Source organism: Hypomesus transpacificus, chromosome 25, assembly GCF_021917145.1.
Source record: "Hypomesus transpacificus isolate Combined female chromosome 25, fHypTra1, whole genome shotgun sequence".
Taxonomy (NCBI): domain Eukaryota; kingdom Metazoa; phylum Chordata; class Actinopteri; order Osmeriformes; family Osmeridae; genus Hypomesus; species Hypomesus transpacificus.
This window is the reverse complement of record NC_061084.1, coordinates 3,363,875-3,387,064: the sequence shown is the minus strand read 5'-3', so window position 1 is coordinate 3,387,064 and position 23,190 is coordinate 3,363,875. Positions and strand designations below refer to the sequence as shown.

Here is a 23,190-nt window from a genome sequence, read left to right as displayed (position 1 = left end):
TTTGCTTTCAACACCCCATCAACGCCCATATTTTACCTTACAAGCTGGTTGAAACAGCAATATTTTGTCAGGTTTCTCAATAAATGTCTCAATTAACCCATTGTGAATAAGACATGACACATGATTCTTCTTTAATTAAGTGTGAATGTTTATTTTGATGCATTTTTCCACTTAAACACATGGTAGTGAAGCATATTATGGTTCTTTGTTTTAAACTTATGATTTTGTATGAAATATCTGTTGTTTTGATTACATTTTAAGGTGAATACTCAAAATGTCCTGCGGTGTGACCGTAACATAGGTGAAGCATTAAACTTACATATGAACAAAATAAACCAGAAATATCTGGAGCAGCTAATAACTGCCTTGGCATTATATTGTATATATTTACATTATTAATATTAGGTTTTAATATGCGCAAAACTAGTAAATAAGTACTTACAGCAAAATAACTTTCGTAACACAAATGCTGTCCTGTGGCGTGACATGGAAAATCCGATTTTTGAAACGGCAGTTACATGGACAACTATAGGGGTCCTTAGTCAACCCCCCCTATCAGAAAGCCCCCCAGATGTTGGAATCATAGAGTTAATATAACTACAGACAGCTACTTCTGTCTTCCAAGATGGCGTCCCCATTCATTTCTATGAAAAGTGCTCAGTGGCGCAGTGAAGCAAGCGAGAGCTTCTAACGGACCGCGCCATCTTTCCAGACCGACTCGTCCGGTCTTGCGCAGAAGCTTGTTCCTAGCTCCGAAACTCGTGCATGCTTGCAACTAGCTGTATACGTCATACTTTGCGACAACCAGTCGCGAGCTTGTGAGCTGGAGCTAAGGCATTGCAGAAAACTGTCAGAATGTGGTACAAGTCCGATCAAGAAGCAGATAGCCTACAGGTGAACTTTACGAAAAATCAATACTATTAGTACTGTAGTATTATACGTGCAGGGCCTATACGTTGTTCTTTTTGCTTTGTGTTTATAGTTTACCTGCTTATGTATTGTGTTTGATAAATACCTGAAAATCTGGCTCCGTCGTTGTTCTAGCTTTGCAAAGCAAATTAAACCTATACCTTTGTTACTATTATAATGATGATGAGTGTTGTTTACTATTACTAGCTTATTGTTAATGCCATCGTTGTGGTGTTAACTGACTTGAAGTTCTAACAATATAACGACCATAACAATATTGACGTTATCAGACATGATTTATTCATCTTTGTCTTTGCCTCAGAATAACATGTCAACAATATATAATGACGCCGTAACATGCCACGATATTATAACTGATTATATTAGGCTATAATTACGTTTGTCATGCCATGGATGGAGGATTATAGGGGCCAAAACACAAAGATTAAATAAATGACTAATTATATAATGTAATGCCTAATTGACAGACAATATATAAATTACAAATTAAATGAGACACTAAATATATAAATGTTACATGTATTTGTGTATATATATATATATATTTATGTTTTAATGTGTTCACATTTATTTATTTATCCATCCTTACATTTATCCACGGTGTAACTTGCTGCAGCAAAATAAATCCGTCGTCCCACTTCACCAAGTCAGGGGGCGGGTTTAAGCCTCTGATTGGTGGTTCAACTTGAATCGACTGCTTTTGACTATTCCAAGATGGCAGTACCTTGTGCGGATTCAATGAATGAAATATTGAATCCTACAGTGGTCGAAATGTTGGCGGTAGCTGAAGAGATGGAGGCACCTGCCAATTCACTTCTTTTTTACATCATTTTGAGAGCTTCGCTGAAATTATAGGAATGATATTGGCCCTAACTGACACAGACAACAATTAAAATGTGTTCACGATCCTCAGCGAGATGATACAGCATAGGGGTGGGCAAATCGATCTCAAGACCGACAGTGGCCGGGTTGGGAAACACGGCAACTATCGATACCAACGTTGGTATCAATAGCCTGATTGATAGCGTGATAAGATTGATACTTTAGTTTCATTCCACACTGAGTACACAACTCCCTTTACATCATAGTGGTTGTGCAAACACCGTCTAACTTCGCTCAAACTCACTTTGCCCCTCCCTGCTAGGCTGAGTTGTTGCCGTGTACGTGCAGTTACACAACTCAGCGGCACACATGAATAGTATTTTTGACAAAACTCGTTGTCCTGCGTTTTATTATAATCATAATCATGAACAATTAATTAAAGGAAACATTTTAAATGTTCATTCAAATATTCATATTGATGATGCATTCACTTAATCAATTATGAGGCATTGCTTTCCCCAACACGAAAGTAGATAAACTGCGTTTCTAAGCCAAAAGTATCGGTATTGGCAATACTGGCCCTGTATTTACTCCTTGGTATCGGATCTGTACCACATCGTGCAATGTCACTCACCCCTAGCAGCTGTAGAGTGAGGCGATAGAGGATCCCTCTAGATTAAAGAGACCTTGATCGACTGGTGGAGTCTGCCTGGTGTGTAATACTGTTCATTTACCAATCAGAGGCTTTAACCCGCCCCCTGACTTGGTGATGGGGGACGACGGATTTATTTTGCTGCAGAAAGTTACACCGTGGATAAATGTAAGTATAAATAAATAAATGTGAACACATTAAAACGTATATATACAGTGCCCTCCAAAAGTATTGGAACAGTGAGGCGAATTCCTTTATTTTTGCTGTAGACTGAAAACATTTGGGCTTGACATCAAATAATGAACGTGAGACCAGAGATCAACGTTTCAGCTTTTATTTCCAGGTATTTACATCAGGATCTGATGCACAACTAAGAAAATATCACATTTTGTTTGAATCCACCCATTTGTCATGTGATCAAAAGTATTGGAACAGATATACTTAAAACATATTTAAGTGAATAAGACTTAATATTTAGTTGCAAATCCTTTGCTTTCAATAACTGCAGCAAGTCTGTGACCCATTGACGTCACCAAACTTTTGCATTCTTCCTTTTTGATGCTTTCCCAGGCTTTCACTGCAGCCTCTTTCAGTTGTTGTTTGTTTTGTGGGGTTCCTCCCTTCAGTCTCCTCTTAAGCAGGTAAAATGCATGCTCTATAGGGTTTAAGTCTGGAGATTGACTTGGCCAGTCTAATACCTTCCATTTCTTGCCCCTGATGAACTCCTTTGTTGTTTTGGCAGTGTGTTTTGGGTCGTTATCTTGCTGCATGATGAAGGCTCTGCCAATCAGTTTGGTTGCATCTTTCCTTAAATTGGCAGACAAAATGTTTCTGTAGACTTCCGAGTTCATTTTGCTGCTGCCATCATGTGTTACATCCTCAATGAAGATTAATGAGCCCGTCCCAGAAGAAGCCATGCAAGCCCAAGCCATGACATTACCTCCACCGTGTTTCACAGATGAGCTTGTGTGTTTGGGATCATGAGCAGTTCCTTTCTTTCTCCAAACTTTAGCCTTTCCATCACTTTGGTAAAAGTTAATCTTTGTCTCATCAGTCCATAAAACTTTGTCCCAGAATTTTTGAGGTTCATCTCTGTACTTTTTGGCAAATTCCAGCCTGGCCTTCCTATTCTTCTTGCTAATGAGTGGTTTGCATCTTCTGGTGTAGCCCTTGTACTTTTGTTCATGAAGTCTTCTGCGAACAGTAGATAGTGATACCTTCACTCCTGCCATCTGGAGGTTGTTGCTGATCTCACTAACAGTTGTTTTAGGGTCTTTCTTTACAGCTCTCACAATGTTTCTGTCATCAACTGCTGATGTTTTCCTTGGTCTACCTGTTCGACGTCTGTTACTTAGTACACCAGTAGTTTTCTTCTTCTTCAGGACATTCCAAATGGTTGTACTGGCTATGGCCAATGTTTCTGCAATGGCTCTGATTGATTTTCCATCTTCTCTAAGACTCACAATTGCTTGTTTTTCACCCAAAGACAGCGCTCTGGTTTTCATGTTGTTTTCACCTCTGAATACAGTCTGCATAGACAAAACCTATCTTACCCAATCTGAACCTGAGTGTAGACATTCAGTGGTATTTATTGATTGAATAATGTATGTAATAGGACACACCTGGGCAACAAAACACACCTGTCAGTCACATGTTCCAATACTTTTGCTCACGTGACAAATGGGTGGGTTCGAACAAAAAGGTGATATTTTCTAATTTGTGCATCAGATCCTGATGTAAATACCTGGAAATAAAAGCTGAAACGTTGATCTCTGGTTTCACGTTCATCGTTTGATGTCAAGCCCAAATGTTTTCAGTCTACAGCAAAAATAAAGGAATTGGCCTCACTGTTCCAATACTTTTGGAGGGCACTGTATATATATATATATATATATTTGGTGTCTCATTTAATTTGTAATTTATATATTTTGTCTGTCAATTAGGCATTACATTATATAATTAGTCATTTATTTAAGCTTTGTGTTATATTATGTATTTATTTAGTTTTGGCCCCTATAATCCTCCATAGCCATGAGCATAATAGCGTTCATTACAAAATGGTTAAATCTGCTTTAAAATAACTGAAATTAACTCTACAAACAACCGTCATGTATGTGCAACCATTTGTAAAACGTGCTACAATAAAGGCAGGCAGCTGTAGATTATCAAATCCTTTCTCGTTCTCATTCAGCTCAGGTAAATCAGCGATTTTCTGATGCTCCCTTTTGTGTTTGTTTATTGTTCGTATCCGCGAGCACGTTTCCAGGCAACTTTTCTTGACGTAAGCAAATAAATGGGCTGCTAGTTTACCCATTTCGGATTAGTTTCAATCTTAGCAAAAATCAGGAAAAATTCTTCTAAGAAAAAGCTAGTAGTATGAGCCAGGTTCGAGAATCAAACAAATATTATTGTGGGAGATAGTTTTAGATATGTTGACTGGAGTTAATAGAATAAAAACGACCGGACGAGTTGGGTAGAAAATCGGAAATGCAATACCACCTACATCCACCGGGCTGTTGCCTCTAGCCGAGAGTCGAGTGGTGGGGGCTTGGTTGGAATGTACAGTGAAGGTTAGAAGGTGAGCGTTTACCTCTGATTAATTTCAGAGACCTATTAATTAAGAGTCCTGTAGTGTGACAGCTGTAGTTCAAAATTTGTAAAAAAAAAAAAAAAAGTTAAAACGGTGTAATTATTTAGTTAGCATAATAGCTAAGGTCAGTCTTGTATAGCAATGACTCAAATTGGCCACAACGATGAAAATGTCCTGCGGTGTGACGGCCCTGTCCTGTGGTGTGACGGCCCTGTCCTGTGGTGTGACAAATAAGTTTGATTTCTTGTTTGGTCTTTATCTGTTATTCTTTAAATGTTAAATATATTATGTATTTGAGTCAATGTGACAATCATTTATTGTATGTGGAATGTTAGCAATCACATTAAAGGTCTTTTTGTCGATTTTTATAGCATGAGCAAAGAAAGGACTAGGCAGTACCGGGAAAGGTTAAACCAGGATGAAGCCAGGCGTGAGGAGATCCTTAGGGAGAGAAGAAGAAAGTAAATAAGCTGATAATAGGGAAAGGGAGTTGAGGCTTTCTTTAAAATGTACACTTTGTGTAGAAACTGTGCAACAACTGTCTCTGCTTTATCAACAGATATCAAGAAAAGAAAGCTAAGGGAGGAATTCCACCAAGAAATATAAGTTGCCTCCCAATACAAAAAAAAGAAACGCGTCGTAAAGAATGGAGGCAGACAAAGGCAAAGAACAGGAAGAAGAAGGATCTGGCAGCTATTTTAGACATGACTCCCCCATCACCTGAAGGGCTTGTCCATGGTTCTCCTGTGCATAGTTCTCCTTCTCTATCTCCCATTCCAAGTCCTTCAATTCTGTCAACAATCAGCCATAACCTTCCCTTAGCCCATCCACCAAGCAATAGGCGGAAGAAAACAGTGTGTCAAGCCAAAGTCAAGAAGCTGGAAAAAGAGAAAATGACGCTTAAATCAGAGCTGGATGGCATAAGAAAAGTGAACAGCAAAATGAAGGTCCAAAAGCATCGCTGGGGCAAAAGTAAGGAATCTGCCCGTCAATCCAGCATCAGACGATCAAAGAAAAAGCTTGCTACAGAAAAAGAAAAAAAAGGTTATTCATTTTCTAACCAGAGATGAAAACAGTAGGCTCTTGGCGGGAAAAAAGGATACAGTAGGGCGGAAAAATAAAATGCAGCGGCATGTTCTGACCAACACATTATTGGAGCTCCACACCAAATTCAGCCAAGAATGCACCTTGGTGCATCAGATGTCATACCGTCAGTTTGTGAAGTACAGGCCCAAGCACATCACAGAGGCCAGACCCACAGACAGGAATACTTGTGCGTGTTATCAGCATGAGAACATGCATCTTCTCAGAGTGTTTGGTACGTAAAGGCCTGATCGCAACCAAGAGCCTTTCCCATCTTCTGTCTGAGATCACGTGCAATGCTGAAGATCAGCAGTGTATGAAGAGGCTGTGCACAAACTGCTGTTTTGATGAGGTGCAGCTCAACACACATGACTCTGAATTGGCAAGGTGGGAGCAGTGGCAGCGAGAAGATGTGACTGTGGGTGACAAGGTGTACAAAAACTGGGTGAAGAAAGGGGTGAGTGGAACACTGGGACAACTTGCAGAGGCCTTCCAACATGCCTTGGTGTCGATAGCATACCACCAGTTTAACTGGATGCACCAAGCACGGAAAATAGGAGAGTTGAAGGGAAATTTGCAGGAGAACGACTTAGCTTTACATTAGGGATGGGCATTCGACTAAATTGTCTTAATCGATCGTCGGGAGAATTAACGATCGATTTTCGATTAATCATTAACATTTTTATATTAAAATTCACAATTTATAGGCTATATTAAAATGCAGTGAAAATAGAAAAAACAGCGTGTTTCCGCATTGAGATCTGTAGTGTAAAGGGCCCTATAATCGTCCACTCTACATCTCCAACGTTCGGGGCCCCATTATCGTCCACAACTGTTTCTTCCGTTAATTTCTTAAAGAAAATATGCAGCAGCAACGAAAGAAAGTAACTCATCGATATGTACACATCTTATTATGCTGCACACCAAATTACAGCTTCTTACTTCGAGATTTGAGTGTGTAAATACGCTCTCAAACCGTATGTGTAGCATCTGCCTTCCGCAGCGTCAAACTGACAATTCTCCATTGAAAGTGGTTGGGTGGATGATAATGGGACCCCCTGGCTAACTGCTAAAATCAGGAAAGTAACATTTCTAGGCATATCCGGATTGGATTTCAATACCGGAATGTTATAATATAGGTGTGTATCTATATATTAAAGTATAATGCTGTGACATAGGCCTAACGTTTTTAATTTGTAGTATAACGACATTTTGGTAACATTGCTAACGAGCGTCGAGAACTAGGTGGACGATAATGGGACCCCTTACTAGGTATTACAAGAAAAACAACTATTTCTGTAACTCCTAGAAGCGGAGCCGACAGCTAGAAGCCTGTGTTCAAACACAACTGACCCTCGTTTTTTTCCGGCTAATTAACAAAGCTTCATAAAAACCTTCGCCCTCAACAATACTTATGGGTAGCATATCCATCTCGATGGACATACAGATCCGTTGGGTAATTTTCTCTGCTCGTTGTGCATCGCATTTCCTCCGTGCTAGCACCAAGAGCAGGATGCACCGCCACTAACCAGGGTCGGATGTACGTTCTTCAAGTGGTACATCATTTGAGTCGTGGAGGAGTTGTATTTATACTCAGCTTTACAGTGTTGGCAGTGAACAAAGGAATTTTTTAGTCAATATGGTCTCACGCTACACTTCGCCGTGACCTCTTCATATTTACTTTTGAAATAGCTACATGGAAACTCGCCGGTAATTGAGTAGGCCTGTGGCGTTTTTTTCCAAACATTGGCTTCATTTGGTAAAATGTTTCGCTAATTGCTGCCACATAGCGAAATCCATTGCAATCCCTCAAGATTCACACTACGCAACAGAACACGCATTAGTTTTATCGATGAACAAATAATGTTATCGACTAAATTCTTAATGATCGATAATCAATCGTTGATTAATTATGCCCATCCCTACTTTACATACAGATTTCTCTGAAAACTATGCTTGTAAACTCAATACCGAGATACAAGCTTTTCACTTTGGTGGAAGTAGGAGCCAGGTTACCCTCCATACAGTTGTAGCATACACCCAAAACTGCCACTCAGCGCTTTGCATATCAAACATATCAAAGTCTCTGAGGCATGATGAGCGTGCTGTGTGGGCTCACTTACAGCCGGTCATTGAGGACCTCCAGATCCAACATGGCTCACCGTTTGATTCACTCAATGTAATAAGCTATGGTCCTGTGACTTAGTACCGCAATAAGACCAACTGTTTCCTGATGAGCACTGTGCCATTTACATGGGGGTTCCAGAGTGTAACATGGAATTACAGTGAAAGAAGTCACGGAAAAGGGGCTCCTGATGGGGTCGGAGCTTGTGTGAAGTGGATGGCAGACCAGGTTGTGCTAAGGGGACATGATCTAAACTGCTGAGGCACTGTTTGACTTCTTGTCCAGCAAAGATGAGATGAAAATCCTAATTAAATGGATAGAGGAAAAGGACATTGCTGAATTTGACACACTGCTCCCTCCTGTCCTACCAGCTGTGAAGGGTATACTGGGCACACACCAGATTTTCACTACGACACCGGGGGAAATATTTCACAGGGAAGTCAGTTGCTTCTGCAACTATCCCAAAGTGTGTGACTGCTTTAACGTCAAACAAGTCACAATGACCACTGACAGTCCAGGTCAAGAAGTGAGCACAGTCCCTCCCTCCCAAGATGAAGATGATGAAGGTAACCAAAACGTGTTGGAGGTGGGAAAGTTCATCATTGTCAAATATGATGAGAAGTAGGGATGTGCATCTCCATCACTGAGGACGATTCGATACACATCTCGATGCACTGCCTACGATCCGATACATTAAAGATACATAAAAGCAACTACTAATGCGATACGATACAATTTACCCCTATTGCGATGCAGTGCGATTCGACACGATGCGATTCAATGAGATGCGATGCAAAGGGAATATTATGCTATGCAATTTAATATGGTACATAATGATTTACATTTATGCTATGATTTTATTCTTTGTCAGACTGCAAATCATCAATTAACTAAACAAGTGAAAGTTTTATTTCACATATTAAACAAAGTCTCTGACAATAGAAGATAAAATAACATCAGGCCTGGACCTTGCCTTAAACCAGTTCTTCTTTCCTGTTGTATGTGCTCTCTGGATGTGAAAATGGGTAACGCTTAACTATTACTGGCAGTCACAAGCTGCGGTAAACACTCATTTAACTCCACACACAATTGAACTAATATGCCCTACTTTTCCTACTCATATGTCCTACTTAAGATTTTTCTCAATGACTCAGCTATCTCTCGTCTTACTTTGTCGTACACAACAGGGATTTGTTTTGTCGGAGAATAACTTCCTATTCTTGCTAGGTGTACCGGTGGAGCTAGCCACTGACTGTAGCCATAGCTGAATCCGAGGGGGAGGCAGACGTCTCCACACAAACACCATGTAGCCTCTTCAGGTGACTACCTAAATTAGCCGTGCTGCCTGTGTACTTTATAGCAGTACGATATATCTTGCCAATTATATGGGTCTTGTCAAATTGCCTATCTTACTTGTAAAATCCAAAGTGTTGCCAAACCTTGGATTTATTGCAATTTGTAGGAACGTGTAGGCTAACTCTTCCTCCGCCATGATAACACTCGCCCGGACACGCCTCCAACTCGCGCGAAACTTTGCCGAGAGACTTCACGAGAATTGGCACTGACAGCAGTGGAGATAAGAGCGTGCTTAACCTTTTCTGGGAGACTGTTAATGTGCCTAAAAACGCCTAAACAGCATACCCAAAGTAAATTGACTGCTGTTCTTGAACCATTTGGAGTACATGCATGTAAATGGACTCTTTTGAAAGCTGACACTCAAGTTATGTTCCTTGTTGTCAGGACCCCTGTCAGTCCTACTGGTGTTGAGTAATAGAAGCTTGAACACAAGGAAAGTGAAAGTTTCTATTTCCGCCTAGATTTTGTTTTGAAAACAGAGGCCTGAAGAGGCCTAGAGGTGGTAGGTATTAGCTGGAAGACAGAATTGGACCACAGGTTGAAGCCTTACCCAATTCAGATCAAAAGTCAAACATAATACCACAATATATTCATATTTGACACATGTTTTTATAAGAGTACATCCAGACGTTTTCTAAAAGGGCCTTTTGGAGAGTCCAGAATGACCCTTCTAACCAAGGTCAAATTCTTAGGATAAAAAGGTATAATTGTTATCTCTAATGAAAGGTGGTCCTTAGAACTATCATATATAACAGCTAAATCCCTCATTAGTATTACTGAAACACAAAAACTGAAGCATGAACACATTGGAGTGATTTATCTGATTCCCAGGATTGGCACACAAAGAACACTGACATATTGCGCAATCGACTTTTATTTTGAAGGCTCCACAAAACCTGGCATATGGGGTATCGCCATTTACAGCTAGCGCTAAGCTACAAGGATAACTAGCTCTTTTCAGAGTCAATCCAAGCCAGTCAGAAAAAATCGTGTAGAGGGGGCGGGGGGGGGGGGGGGGGGGGGGGGCGGGGGGCGGGCTGGACGCACAGACCTAGTTGGCTTTAGAGGACTGTCACTGGGGCATGGAAGCTCCTATTGGCTAAACCAAGGTGTCTATCAAAAGGTCAGAGTGTAGCAGCCATTTTAAGACTATCCCCGTGTTTCTACTTGACCCAGATCTCATGCTATGAGCTAAAGTGCGTTGAGAGACAGAATTTTTTTTTTTTTTTACGAAGTAACAATGAAGCAACAAGATCGTGGCTATGTGTGGATATAATTCTTTGTTTGGACAACTACTCGACAGTTTGATACTTTGGACCCTTGGGAATGTAAGCAGATGAGGTTTTGATGAGTTGTGTGCATACCTGGACATTCCTAAGTAATCGAAGGTAAGTACAACTTTTTTCTCTGGCATTGTTGAATGAACGGTCACCGGACAAAGACGTTGACGCTACTTTCTGTTGCAAGTTGAGCTTGAATTGGTTTATTTCAATTGAAGCACAAGAATCGTAGCTTTCCAACGATGTATAACATGTGTACTAGTCGAAAAAAATTATTTATGATTTTTAATGCGTAATAACTGGGGGAGGAGGGGGCAGTGTTTCGGGCCCGCACGCAAAACAGGTTAAGAAACTATCTAAATATAAAATTATTGGTCACAAATCATTGGTCAAATTTGTAAATACTATAGGTGTGCGCATACACATAATTCTATACAAATACATCGGATTATACCGATGCAAAGATGTTTGAAACGATGCATCGTGATTTCATCCCACATTGTATCCGGTGCACACTTTTTTGATCCGGGCCATCGCATCATGAGCTTTTATGCCGATGCACCGATGCGAATCGGTGAATCTTCCCATCCCTAATGAGAAGCGATATGTGGGCCAAATCTCAGATGTTCAGGGAGAGGACATACAGGTGAATTGTATGGTTCAGCGTGGACAGAAGAATACTTTCCAGTGGCCTGACAAAGATGATCGCATCTATTACTCTCGTACCAACATAATTGGGGGGATATTTGAGCCTGAGCCCTGTGGTAGAGTGGCAAAATTGGACCAACTCGATTAGATCATGTTCAACACATAGCTTTTTCTAACATGATTTCAATGACATTCTACTGAGAAGCAAGATATGTTTTGTCTTTTTTCTTTTTGACGACTGATGCCTCTAATATGTTGATTGCTCAGTATGTCTTGTTGTTGACAGATGTTAAGTAAAAAATGCAAATGGATTTGTTTGTTACAAAAGTACTTAATACATTTTACCAATAAAGTTCACAGGCACGTCCTGTGGTGTGACATCACTTCAAATACAATTAAATTACTTTTCCTAATCTTAACTAACTTGTATTATTATGTACATATGAAAATATTGCATAATTTAACTATCAAAAAGAAAGCAGACATTTTCATTAGGTTTTTTTTTTCAGTTTATAGAATATTTCCACTAGAGTGGGTGATAAAAGATGGCACAAGTGAATAATCAAATAAAAAAACAGCTGAATAATTATATGCAATTATTATATGCAATTATAGGGGTGGGCGATATGGCCAAAATCTCCTATCACGGTATGAGTAATTTTGTATCACGGTTACGGTATATATCACGGTATAGTAATTGATATAGTAAATATAGTCAATTTAATTAAGAAATGGTACTATATAACCATACCGTACTTCATCATCACACTTTATTATTTATTTCAAACAAAAACAACTGCCTCACATGAGACAACACTTGAGTTAAAAACAAGACTCAAAGTTACTAGTACGAGCGTTCCGATTGGCTGAAGCACAGTCATGCCATCCATACAATTTGGATGGCATGGCCAAAAATAATTCCTTTGTTAATAATTTGTTACACAGAACTTCATTATATTAAATATTCATCGAAAATTATTCACACCTTCACAAAATCAACCACAAACAAATAATTTCTGCATATGCAAGTAGCAACGCTAGTGCTAAATAACAATTTAACTGGTCGGCTCCATGACGCCGGGTAAGTAGCTAGCTAGCTCCTGAGACTTCTCACCAAAAGAACAAAGGGGAACCTTCGATTAAGACATGTTCGTAGGTACCTAGCGAAAAGTAGCCTGAACTTTCCTAGATCTTAAGCTAATGCTGAATGCTCGCTGATACGAATATATATTCGAATAGTGGTTACAAAACGAATTTCGAATGTGAAGATTAATATTCCGAGTGTAAAAAAAAAGAAAACACAACTGCAGCGCATCTGTCTCCTTTGAGGGTGGTCGCGCGCCTCAGCGTCACTGCTGACAGTTGACTTGCGTGGAAGATGGCAAAAAGTGCAGAACCCAGCTTGACCGCAGCAGAGAAAGTGATTGTAACCCCAAAAAAATCTAAAAAGTGATGTCTGGAAATCTTTTGGATTTTGGTCAGTTGATGGTAAACTTGTTGAGCCTACAGCTAAAGTAGTGTGTAAACATCTCCATGTTAACCACAGCACAGCTCGCTCGGAGCATTCAATGTCAGTTCTATACTGTAAAACTTTAAAGTAAATAATATTTGTTTCAATCTGAATGAAGGCTGTCATATTTGGGACAAGAATCGCTACCTTAAATTGTTTGCTCAGAACTCAGCATTTGTTTATTGTTGTCGTTCATTTTACACCGCTATGTGCAGAGAGCGCGACGGTGCGGGAGAGAGAGAGAAAGAGTGCGTGTGTGCGAGCGAGAGGCCAAGGTCTTCGGTCTTGGCCATTAGTTCATTTACTTTTGTGTAGGTAATTTGTCAAATATGTTTAAACTTAATAAATTAGGCCTACCTACCTACAGTATACGAGTAGTTATGTTTCGTTGTATTAATTTGTCTTGTAATTGACGTACCTAATGCGCAACCAGAAATTCGAATATATGTGTGTTTTTAAAGGGAATATTCGAAGTAATTTGAGGAATTTTGACAGCCCTAATTTGAACATTATAATTTCAAACAACTTATAATCTTCATTAGAACTTTATTTAAAAAAATACTGTTTCACCCTTATTTGTCAACTACCCAATGAATGATTCTTAATGACAAATGGCTAAGGCAACAACACAACTTTTGCAGAGAACTTTTACAGTCGATGTGCTTGACTTTTGCTTGACATTCCAACACAGGGCCCAGCTCCCTCAGTAGGCCTACAGAGATCCAAAAAAATGGCTCTGGGATTTCTGTAACAATTTATCAACCAGTCATTATTAGGGATGGGTATCGAGAACCGGTTCTGTAAGGACCCGGTTCCAAATGTCTCAAAACCCGAATATCAATGTGGTCCAAGCTTATCGATACTGCTATCGAGACTAAGTAATATAATGTAACGTTGACTTATGTCTCGAGAAATAAGTAATGTTATTTAAATCAAATCACTGGTGCACAAACATACAACTTTTGACTAATAAAATTACTAAATTCAATTGAATGGCCTGCCAACCGCCTTTAAACTAAACGAAGAAGAATGCAATTCCCTCACGCGCTAATTCGCTTCATTTATCATTTTGTTGCTAGCTACTATGGCAGAATGCACGAAACAGTCAAAGGCTTGGCTACATTTTATTAAAGCCAAAGATAAAGACGAAGCAAAGTGTAATATATTAGAGCTGGGTAATATGGGTAAAAAATTATCGATATTTATATTTACATTCGATAACGATAATTAAACAATATACCACAGATCTGTAGTAGCTAAAGTCTCCTCCTCAACTTTTTCCCTACACTCGGCATAAGGTTTAGGCAGAGCAGTGTGAGAGATATGTTTGCGGCCAGGGAGCACGTACCTAGGGTCAAGTATCTTCAAGTAGCTTTTTATAACCTTGCTTTTTATCAATAGCCTACTTATCAATACCTTGGCGCAAACTCACACTTTCTGCATGTTCCAACGAGTGATTTTGCTTCAGGTGGTAAAAAAGGTTTCATATACATTAGTATTATAATTGGACCAAAACGCTGTTCTTATATGTCCAGAGAAGTTATAAAAAATCTGGACCTCTGGAGAGGTCCGCAAACGGTTTTGCGGACCTAGCAAGCGGTTGCCTTGGAGATGTTGACAACATGGCGTCTGCACCAGATTCGTCGTGTTTGATTTGGGATTTTCTACGTGTTGTTATATTATATAAAAAACTAATATGGATATTCGACAGATCACATCGAACACATTTGTAAGCAGAGATTTGTTAAATTGTATGGATAATTGTCAAATGAAATCCATACAATTGTCTATGTATTAGTAAGAGTTTATTTAGGGGCCAAGCAGTGAAGCTGCAAAGGCATCTATTGTTAGTTTTGTTATTATTCTGGTAAAAGGTTTTGGCAGACTCATTAGGGACAGTCTCCTGATCCTTGTCACCAAAGCTGTGTCTACTACCGCACACTTGTGCACTTCAAGCACTGACTTTCAGTGCTTAGGGCGCTTCACTCACAAAGCCAGAATAATTCAGTGCACTGAAAGTACCCGGATGGCGCACTGCAAACGGTCCAAAAAAACAGTGTACAACCAGAGCCTGTTTAAGGAGAGCCTGCCCACTCCCTATTAAGCGCCATTGTACCGAATTTTGTTGCAGTTCCACCAGAGTTCCACTGGGAGTGATCGCGGTCGAGTGCATGCTGAATGGGAGTCTATGGAGCTAAACGGCTAAATTTGTCTCTTTCGCCTGATTGTTGTTGATAAATCTCAGATTTGATTGTAGTTTTTGCATGTTCAACATAGATTACAAGTCAAAAGTTGAATGAACGAGTACTTGTGTCCTTTCGATTTCTTACATGGTAAGTCGTTGTGGCCCATAACACGCTAGCATTCTGCTAACGAATGTTGATTGGTTAGTGAAGGACTGACTACGACCAGAGATCCCGCTTGATGGCATCCGAAGCAGAACCAGAATGTCAGAGCATTAGCAACATTAGCAACAACATTAGCAAGCCAAAACTATTTCTAGCATGTGTATTGACAGGGAGAGCCTAACCTGTCAGCTTTGTTGTCGATGCCTCGAGAGAAAAGTGGAAGTAACCAGAGCTTGCCGTCAAGCAGTAGCTCTGGTTGTACGTTGTGTATGACGTCAATGCCATTTTCAAAGGCTTTTTTAGAACAGAAAGGCGACTTTAAAAAAATCCAACACCCCGCGGTGTGTATTTTTTTTGCCTCCCCTTTCGATTTCAGAATTCAAATTACTAGACAAAAGATTATATCCTGAGAAAAGTGGATTTTGAGGGGTATAGCTCCATAGACCTCCATTCATTCTGCACTCTACCGTTAGCGCCCTCATATGGAACTTAAGTGGAACTGCAACCAGTTCAGAACCCGGAAGTTTCCCAAGAGTGGGAGTTCTCTCTTTATTAGACATTAGGTGCGTTCGACAAACTGCGGCTGCATGAAACGACCGGCGAGAGTAGCCGCTTGCAGTCGGGGAGGAGTTGAAAACGGCTCTGTGAAGTCGGACATTCCAGCTTCTCGTGGTTTACTGCGTTGATGTCAGTCATGGCCGATCAAGCGCTGTTTGCTGACTTTACTTTATTTATCATTTAACTTAGTCCTTCCGTTAGTGAAGAGGCTGACTAAAACCCTTTCTTCAACAAATTTTGTATTGAATTAAACTTTTTTAAGCGTTGGCGAAACTGAAGGCGTCCGAATATTCCAAAACACGCGTCAAAGTTGTCGTGTGTGAGTCTGGCCAATCATGAAATAGCTGTGTCGTCACTTGAACCCGTGCAGTTGCTCCTGAGAAAATGCGCTCGGCTACACAGCCGGCACTTCTCGAATCGATCTCACGGTACTTTGATGGCGACGTCACAGTGACGTGTCCTCGGCGCCGTCTCAAGTCGGACAAAAAGTAGAACCAGAATGCACTTTTTCCAAGTCAGCCGCCTGCAGCCGGCTGCGGCGCCGCATGAAGTCGGGTCATGTCGAACGCACCTATTCTCTGGTACAACGATGGACACTACTCGCCCTAAACGGGCGCCATCTTGGCTACGTAGCCAAAAAGGAGGAGCCCTTTCGGCAGCTTTTACCACCTGAGTGGAGAAGCGCATTCATTTTGGCAGGTTTTGCAGGTGTGGCGAGCAGATTTGCGTCCGTCACTTCCACCAAGTGTTTAACGTAAGTGTTCCATTTGAGACAGCACTTATCAGCGACGGAGTGCACTGAATATTTAAGTGCACTGTTTTGCAGGGCACTGTATTGCAGTGTACTTCATAAAGTGCGCGGTAGTAGACACAGCCCATGTTTCATGTCTACCCAGGGCCCAACGTGGTTTAAAACTTACTTACCCCAAGACTATTTTTGCTACCCCTTCCCCTCCAAAAGTTGTAACTTATCATCGTTACAACAAAACCAAACTTATAAGTTATGTTATTCTGTTAACATATTTAACCATTTATTAAACACATCCTGGATATTTTAAAAAAATGCTTCCGTTTGAGCTGGTAGCTCTCCTTTGTTGCCATCTTCACTTCAGTGTCTCGTGCCAGTTTAAAAATATATATTGAGATTTGAGAATTACAATTTGACAACCATTCGTCACTCACTAAACTATTGATTGGCCAACGGTGCGCCCCACGAGCAGCAAAGTTATTTATGCATTTAGCAGATAGCAAATCATGCAGAATGTTAAGTTATACAATTCCTTTTTTTCCTTCAATCAATGCTTTGCAGTAGCCCGAAAGTTAACTTCTTACTGGCCTCGGGCCATCGTTATTGTCGAGCCCTGCTACAACTAATGCTAACGCCACCAATGGGACAAAGTGGGAGATACGTTTATGCACGTAACTTTTTAACCATATGACCACTTTTTTCCAACTTATTGTCAAATTAGTTGAATCTCAGGTAGTAAAATGGCATTCATTTAGAATTTAAATTCTTCCCTAATTGTACGTGTGTGGTTTAAAGTTGTTAAGTAATTATGGACAGCATAGTTCCCCTGCACATGGCTACAGCGTTTTGAATTGATTTGGCTGCCAATCAAACATAGTCAAAGAAAAGTGAGTGCCTTGTAAAACCAAGATACGTTAGCGCTTGAATGTGTTTGATAAACTATTTGTTCCAATTCTCATGAAGTTGCTAAAATATCGAGGTGATACTTAAAATCGTTACAGTTACTGTGTAAACTTACATCCATCTCTTGAATCTTCAATCAGCTGTTTTAGAAACCGGTCCTTGTGCAGGTTTACATCTCCAAACCAGAATTCGACTTGTTTCTTTATATCTGAAAGGAGCTGTTTCACTCGAGACCTCTTCTTCTTCTCATTTTCTCTGTTCTTGCTGCAAGGGTCAATGGAACAACGCTCCCCTCCGACAGGACTCATAACCTCCGCAGAGTCGATCATTAATGTGCCTACGTACTGTAATCACATAGCAAAGTTAACATCTGTAGTCTAGACTAGCTCCAACATTGACAACACGCCGACTAAAGACAAAGACGTAGCTATAATTGATTCGGCAAATTTGGGCATTGGTTTAGCCAGGAAACAGAAGATAACTAGCAATATAGATAATATAGCAAGGCTCTAGCAATAGCTAGCTCTATGTAACTAGCTAGACAGTAGGCTAAACAACGAGCTAGCGAGATCTACAGTATGTAGTGGCTACAGTAGTCCGCTAACAAATGTTAAGGCATTAACACTGGGTATTCCGGCCACGTTGTAAGAGCATTGTTAGACAATAACAAGCAGTTACAAGCGCTCACAAAACATTTAACTTGCTAGGTACCTTGTCTTGTGTAAAGTCAAAATCCCTCGAAGCATGTGATGCTAGCTAGCTAACGATTGCTGACGGTCTTACCAAAGAATGTTTAAATAGGGCTTAAACCGGCTCTGGTACGGTGGCCCACGGGTGCACACAACACAACAACATTAGCGAAGCAAACAAAAGTTGAAAACACAACAACATTAACACACAACACAACGACATTCAGGGTTCTTGCAGGTTTCAGTAAGTCAAATTTAAGACCTTTTTAAGACATTTTAAGACCATAAAGATTGAAACTACACGACGCATTACCCCCAAAAATATTCAAATTAAAGAAATTCGGAAGAAAAAATTCTATTCAGTCATTGAAAAAGCATACATTTAATTTAGGCTCCAGATAAAACAATCACATTAGTAACCGATTTGAATATTTTAAGTTTGCAGCGAGCCTCGTACCCGGAGCTGGGTACCGCTTGTAACCAACAGCCGAAATCGCTGTAGGCGTAATCTAGCCATGTCTTGTTGAAAGTACACTTTCCCATTTTCCACACGTAGCCTAACTTTAACAAACTCTGAGGAGGCGCAGACGTATTTCTCGGGCAGGTATTGCATTTATCACAGGATTTGTAGTTTTACCACCACGTATACCAACACAAATATCCCCCAGAAAGAACTACAACACAACCAGGGCAGGCCCGAGGCATAAGCAAACTAAGCGGCTGCTTAGGGCCCCCGCGGCCACCAGAGAGCCCCCAACAGCACATAAAATTAAATGTTAACATAATTCATAAGAGGGGCCCACAAATCAATTCTGCTTAGGGCCCTATAAAGGCTTGGGCCGACCCTGAACACACCGAACCAACGTTCTGAGGGCAGCGTTCTGCTGGTTTCGTTTGTAGCAAAGACTAGAGCTCCGCTTTGTAGGCTACGACTCAATACTTTTTGGCTACTTTGTAATAACTTTCTGCGGCCAGCGTTTCTTGAAATGAACGAGGGTAAAATCTTTTTTAGACCTGACTAAATTAAATGTAAGACCTCGGATGAAAATCTGGCTGTTTTTAAGACGTTTTAAGGCCTTAATTTAATTTAAACTTTATAAGACCCCGTGGGAAACCCTGGACATTCACAAAACAAAACACTCATAAAAACGCTGCATTTAAAAAACAACCAACTACTTATAACACCACAACATAAGTGACAACACAACCGCATTGGTTCACACCACCAACATAAGTCGAGAACACAACAGCATTAGCCGAGAACACCGCAGCATTAACCGAGAACACCGCAGCATTAGCCCAAAACACAACATTTGCAGAAACGCTGCATTTCAAGTTGCTCACAAAGGAAGTGCTCCAGACCACTAGGGGCATCTGTACTCGACTGTACCTGTATTGGAGGTTTGCTATCGAACATAACGCAGTACAACCAGAGAACGTCTAATAAAGGGAGAACTCCCACTCTCTGGAAACTTCCGGGTTCTGAACTGGTTGCAGTTCCACTCAAGTTCCATATGAAGGCGCTAACAGTCAAGTGCAGAATGAATGGATGTCTATGGAGCTATTAAAATCCACTTTTCTCAGGATATAATTTTTTGTCTAGTAATTTGAATTCTGAATTCGAAAGGGGAGGCAAAAAAAATACACACCGCTGGGTGTTGGATTTTTTTAAGTCGCCTTTCCGCTCTAAAAAGCCTTTGAAAATGTAATTGACGTCATACACATCGTACGACCAGAGCTACTGCTTGACGGCAAGCTCTGGTTACTTCCACTTTTCTCTCGAGGCATCGACAACACAGCTGACAGGTTAGGCTCTCCCTGTCAATACACATGCTAGAAAGAGTTTTGGCTTGCTAATGTTGTTGCTAATGTTGCTAATGCTCTGACATTCTGATTCCGCTTCGGATGCTATCAAGCGGGATCTCTGGTCGTAGTCAGTCCTTCACTAACCAATCAGCATTCATTAGTAGAATGCTAGCGTATTATGGGCAACAACGACTCACCCTGTAAGAAATCAAAAGGACATAAGTACTCGTTCATTCAACTTTCAACCTATAATCCCTGTTGAACATGCAAAAACTACAATCAAATCTGAAATTTCTCAACGACAATCAGGCAAGAGAGACTAATTTAGCCGTTTAGCTCCATAGACTCCCATTCAGCATGCACTAGCACACGATCACCCTTAGTGGAACTTTTGTGGAACTGCTACCAAATTCGGTACAATGGGGCTTCAGTGTTTCCCACAGATTAGAAATCTAATTGTGGCGGGGAGGGGTGGGGGTTGTCAGACCGGGGGGGTCTATCAACTGTGTAATAATTCGTTACACAGTTAATTTGTTAATAATTTGGTACATTAAATATTAATCCAAAATGATTCACACCTTCACAAATTAACAACAACTAACAAAGCGCCTGCAGCAGTTTAACCCATTAAGGAGTAGCGTCGCACATGTGATTGTTTGAACATGTGCGACGTTCCAACTAGGGATGCACCAAATCCAAAATTCAGTTTAGGATTCGGACGAATATTGGGCTCATTTTCGGGCTATTCTGGCCAACGTAATGACGCCGCCGTTGATTACAGGAAGGTGTTTACATAGGTGGACTGTTCAATGCAGTAGGCTGAGAGAAAGTGATACGGTTCAAAGGTTGCATGTGTAATCACAAGTCCAACTTTGACCCGTTGGTGGCACTAGAGTGGTCTTATGGGAGACATTAAACATGGTGTGAATAAAGAAGGGACTGTCCTTAATGAGTGTGCCAAATTTCACAAAAAGTTACCGTAGGGTTTTAGGGGCTGACTTAGGAAAGATTTGGTGTGAATCAAAGATTTGCTGAGATACCACCCAACTTCCTGTTTGCTGGCTTAACGGCACATTTTGATTGGCTGTACCGGGCAAACGGTTTCGAAAATCAAATAACCATGTGATACCTTTTGTGAGGCTTGGTCTGAAGATAATCTCTGCCAAATTAGGTGAAGATTTGACAATATTTGTAGTAGGAGTAGAGAAAAAACGTATTTTTCAGTCATTCAAAATGGCGGCCGCATCAATTCGGCTGTTATCACAAGTTATCATGTGTCACACACGGGATGTCCCAAGATATCACGAGACAAAGGAATCACTGAATAAAGGCAAACAAATTAAAAGTTATTGGCCATAACACATTTTTGCTACCCGCGGCCACACCCAGTGATCACATCACACCAAATTGTTTTGGACATCCTCAGAAGAGGGTTCTGAGTCAAGATACCAAGTTTGGTGTCGATTTTCCAAAGAGTTGCTCAGATATGGACCAAATTCCTGTTTGGTTGGTTTGTTGCCGATATTGATGCGGCTGTACCGGACTTGTGTTTTTGAAAATCTAAAATCCTTATAATACCTGAGTGAGGGTTGCTCTGACAATGATGTGTGCCAATTCTGGGAAAGACAAAAATTGTAGGAGGAAAAGTAAAAAAACTTGTTTTCTTAAAATTCAAAATGGCGGAAAATCTATATAACCGAAAATTGACGGCATAGTTGAACTTGTCTTGATCCAGTTAATCCAATGGTACCTCATTTTTGAAAATTGTACGGTTCAAAAGTTACGTGTGTAAACACAAGTCCACATGTGCCAAATTTCACAACTTTTGCCCATACGGTTCTTGGGACGAGACTCCAATGATGGAAGAAGATGATTAACTAGAAAATGCACTTCCTGCAGAAATGAGAAAATACCCGCAAGCTGAAAGCTGAAATTAATTTTAAAAAATTGTGAGTCACACAAAAGAGCTGGAGTTTCAAAAGTCCTGAAATGTATGTTAAAAAGCACCTGCAGCAAGATGAAGGAAGACAAGTACAGAAAAGAGAAGAACATTTCAAAAGTACTGGCAGTTGGAAGGTACTGCTGTGAAAGGTATTTTTGAAAGGACCTGCTGGAGCAAGATGAAGGCAGAAAACAGAAGAAAAGGAAAAAAAAAAAAAAAAAAGGGGAAAAATTCCGAAAGATGAGCTTCAGGAAAATGTGAACATTTGCTGAATGGGTTAAACGAATTCAAAGGTAAAAGGACAACACTGGAACTTGCAGGGAAAAAAGGCAGAATGTATTAAATGGCTGAAAAAAAGTTATAAATCCTAGTAGAAAAAGTTGAAGGTTTAAAGGAGATGGGAGATTAATTATGTTCATATTTTGAATGATTTTTCAATTGTTATAAAACAAAGTCACCTAAAGATGCTAAATAAGTTGAGAAAACGGAAAATTAGCAGAAATGTAGTTGCTGGAACTCTTTTCAGAGCTGGGCAGTACTTGTGGAAGGACAGTGGAACAGTGAATAGCTTAGGCCCATTGGATTGGTTCCTTGTTTCTAATTTAGAATCTAGGTTTCAGGTTCAAGGTGGAGGAGAAACTAATCATGTATGCCTGCTAGTGATGGGAAGTTCGGTTCTTTTTACTGATTCGGTTCTTTGAATCTCGTTCAGTAAAATGAACGAATCTTTTTTCTAGTCATTTGTTCATTTCAGGGGGGGGGGGGGGGGGTTGGGGGCTATACGTCCACTGCAAAGGACGTATAGCCCCTATACGTCCACTGTAGGTTAGTGCATGACATGTGCACCAGCAAATACTATTTCAAAATAAATTCCTGCATTAAAATAATGTATCATGAGTTTGTATGATTTGGTCATGTATTATCACACTAGCATTTAATTATCACGTCAAACAATTACACTGCACTAAACTGTAAGTGTAAATGTAAAGTGAAAATAACAAAACCAGTCAGTATGATGACTTGAGCGAATATCATTCATTCACGTCTTACTAAAACAGCGGCCACGCAAAAGGGAATAAGGAAACTGTTTCCTCTACTAAAAAATACAATGCGGGTCACGTGAAAAAAGGATCCAAAGACTCGTAGAAAGACCGAGTCGGGGAAGGAACTAATCATTCGTTTCCTCTAGCTACAGAGCCT

General features: G+C 40.3%; 1 protein-coding gene across 2 annotated transcripts in view; it reads right to left on the bottom strand.

Moving 5' to 3' along the window:
- Positions 1–18,365, bottom strand: part of larp7 (La ribonucleoprotein 7, transcriptional regulator) — a 61,938-nt gene extending 43,573 nt beyond the window's left edge. For both annotated transcript variants that reach the window (XM_047049009.1, XM_047049010.1), the window contains exons 1-2: positions 18,265–18,365; positions 17,669–17,897 (exon numbers count right to left, since the gene is read on the bottom strand). In XM_047049009.1, coding sequence (XP_046904965.1) covers positions 17,669–17,882 — 214 coding nt within the window. In that variant the 5' untranslated portion in view covers positions 17,883–17,897; positions 18,265–18,365. The remainder of the gene's footprint in view (positions 1–17,668; positions 17,898–18,264) is intronic.
- Positions 18,366–23,190: the final 4,825 nt, after the last annotated feature.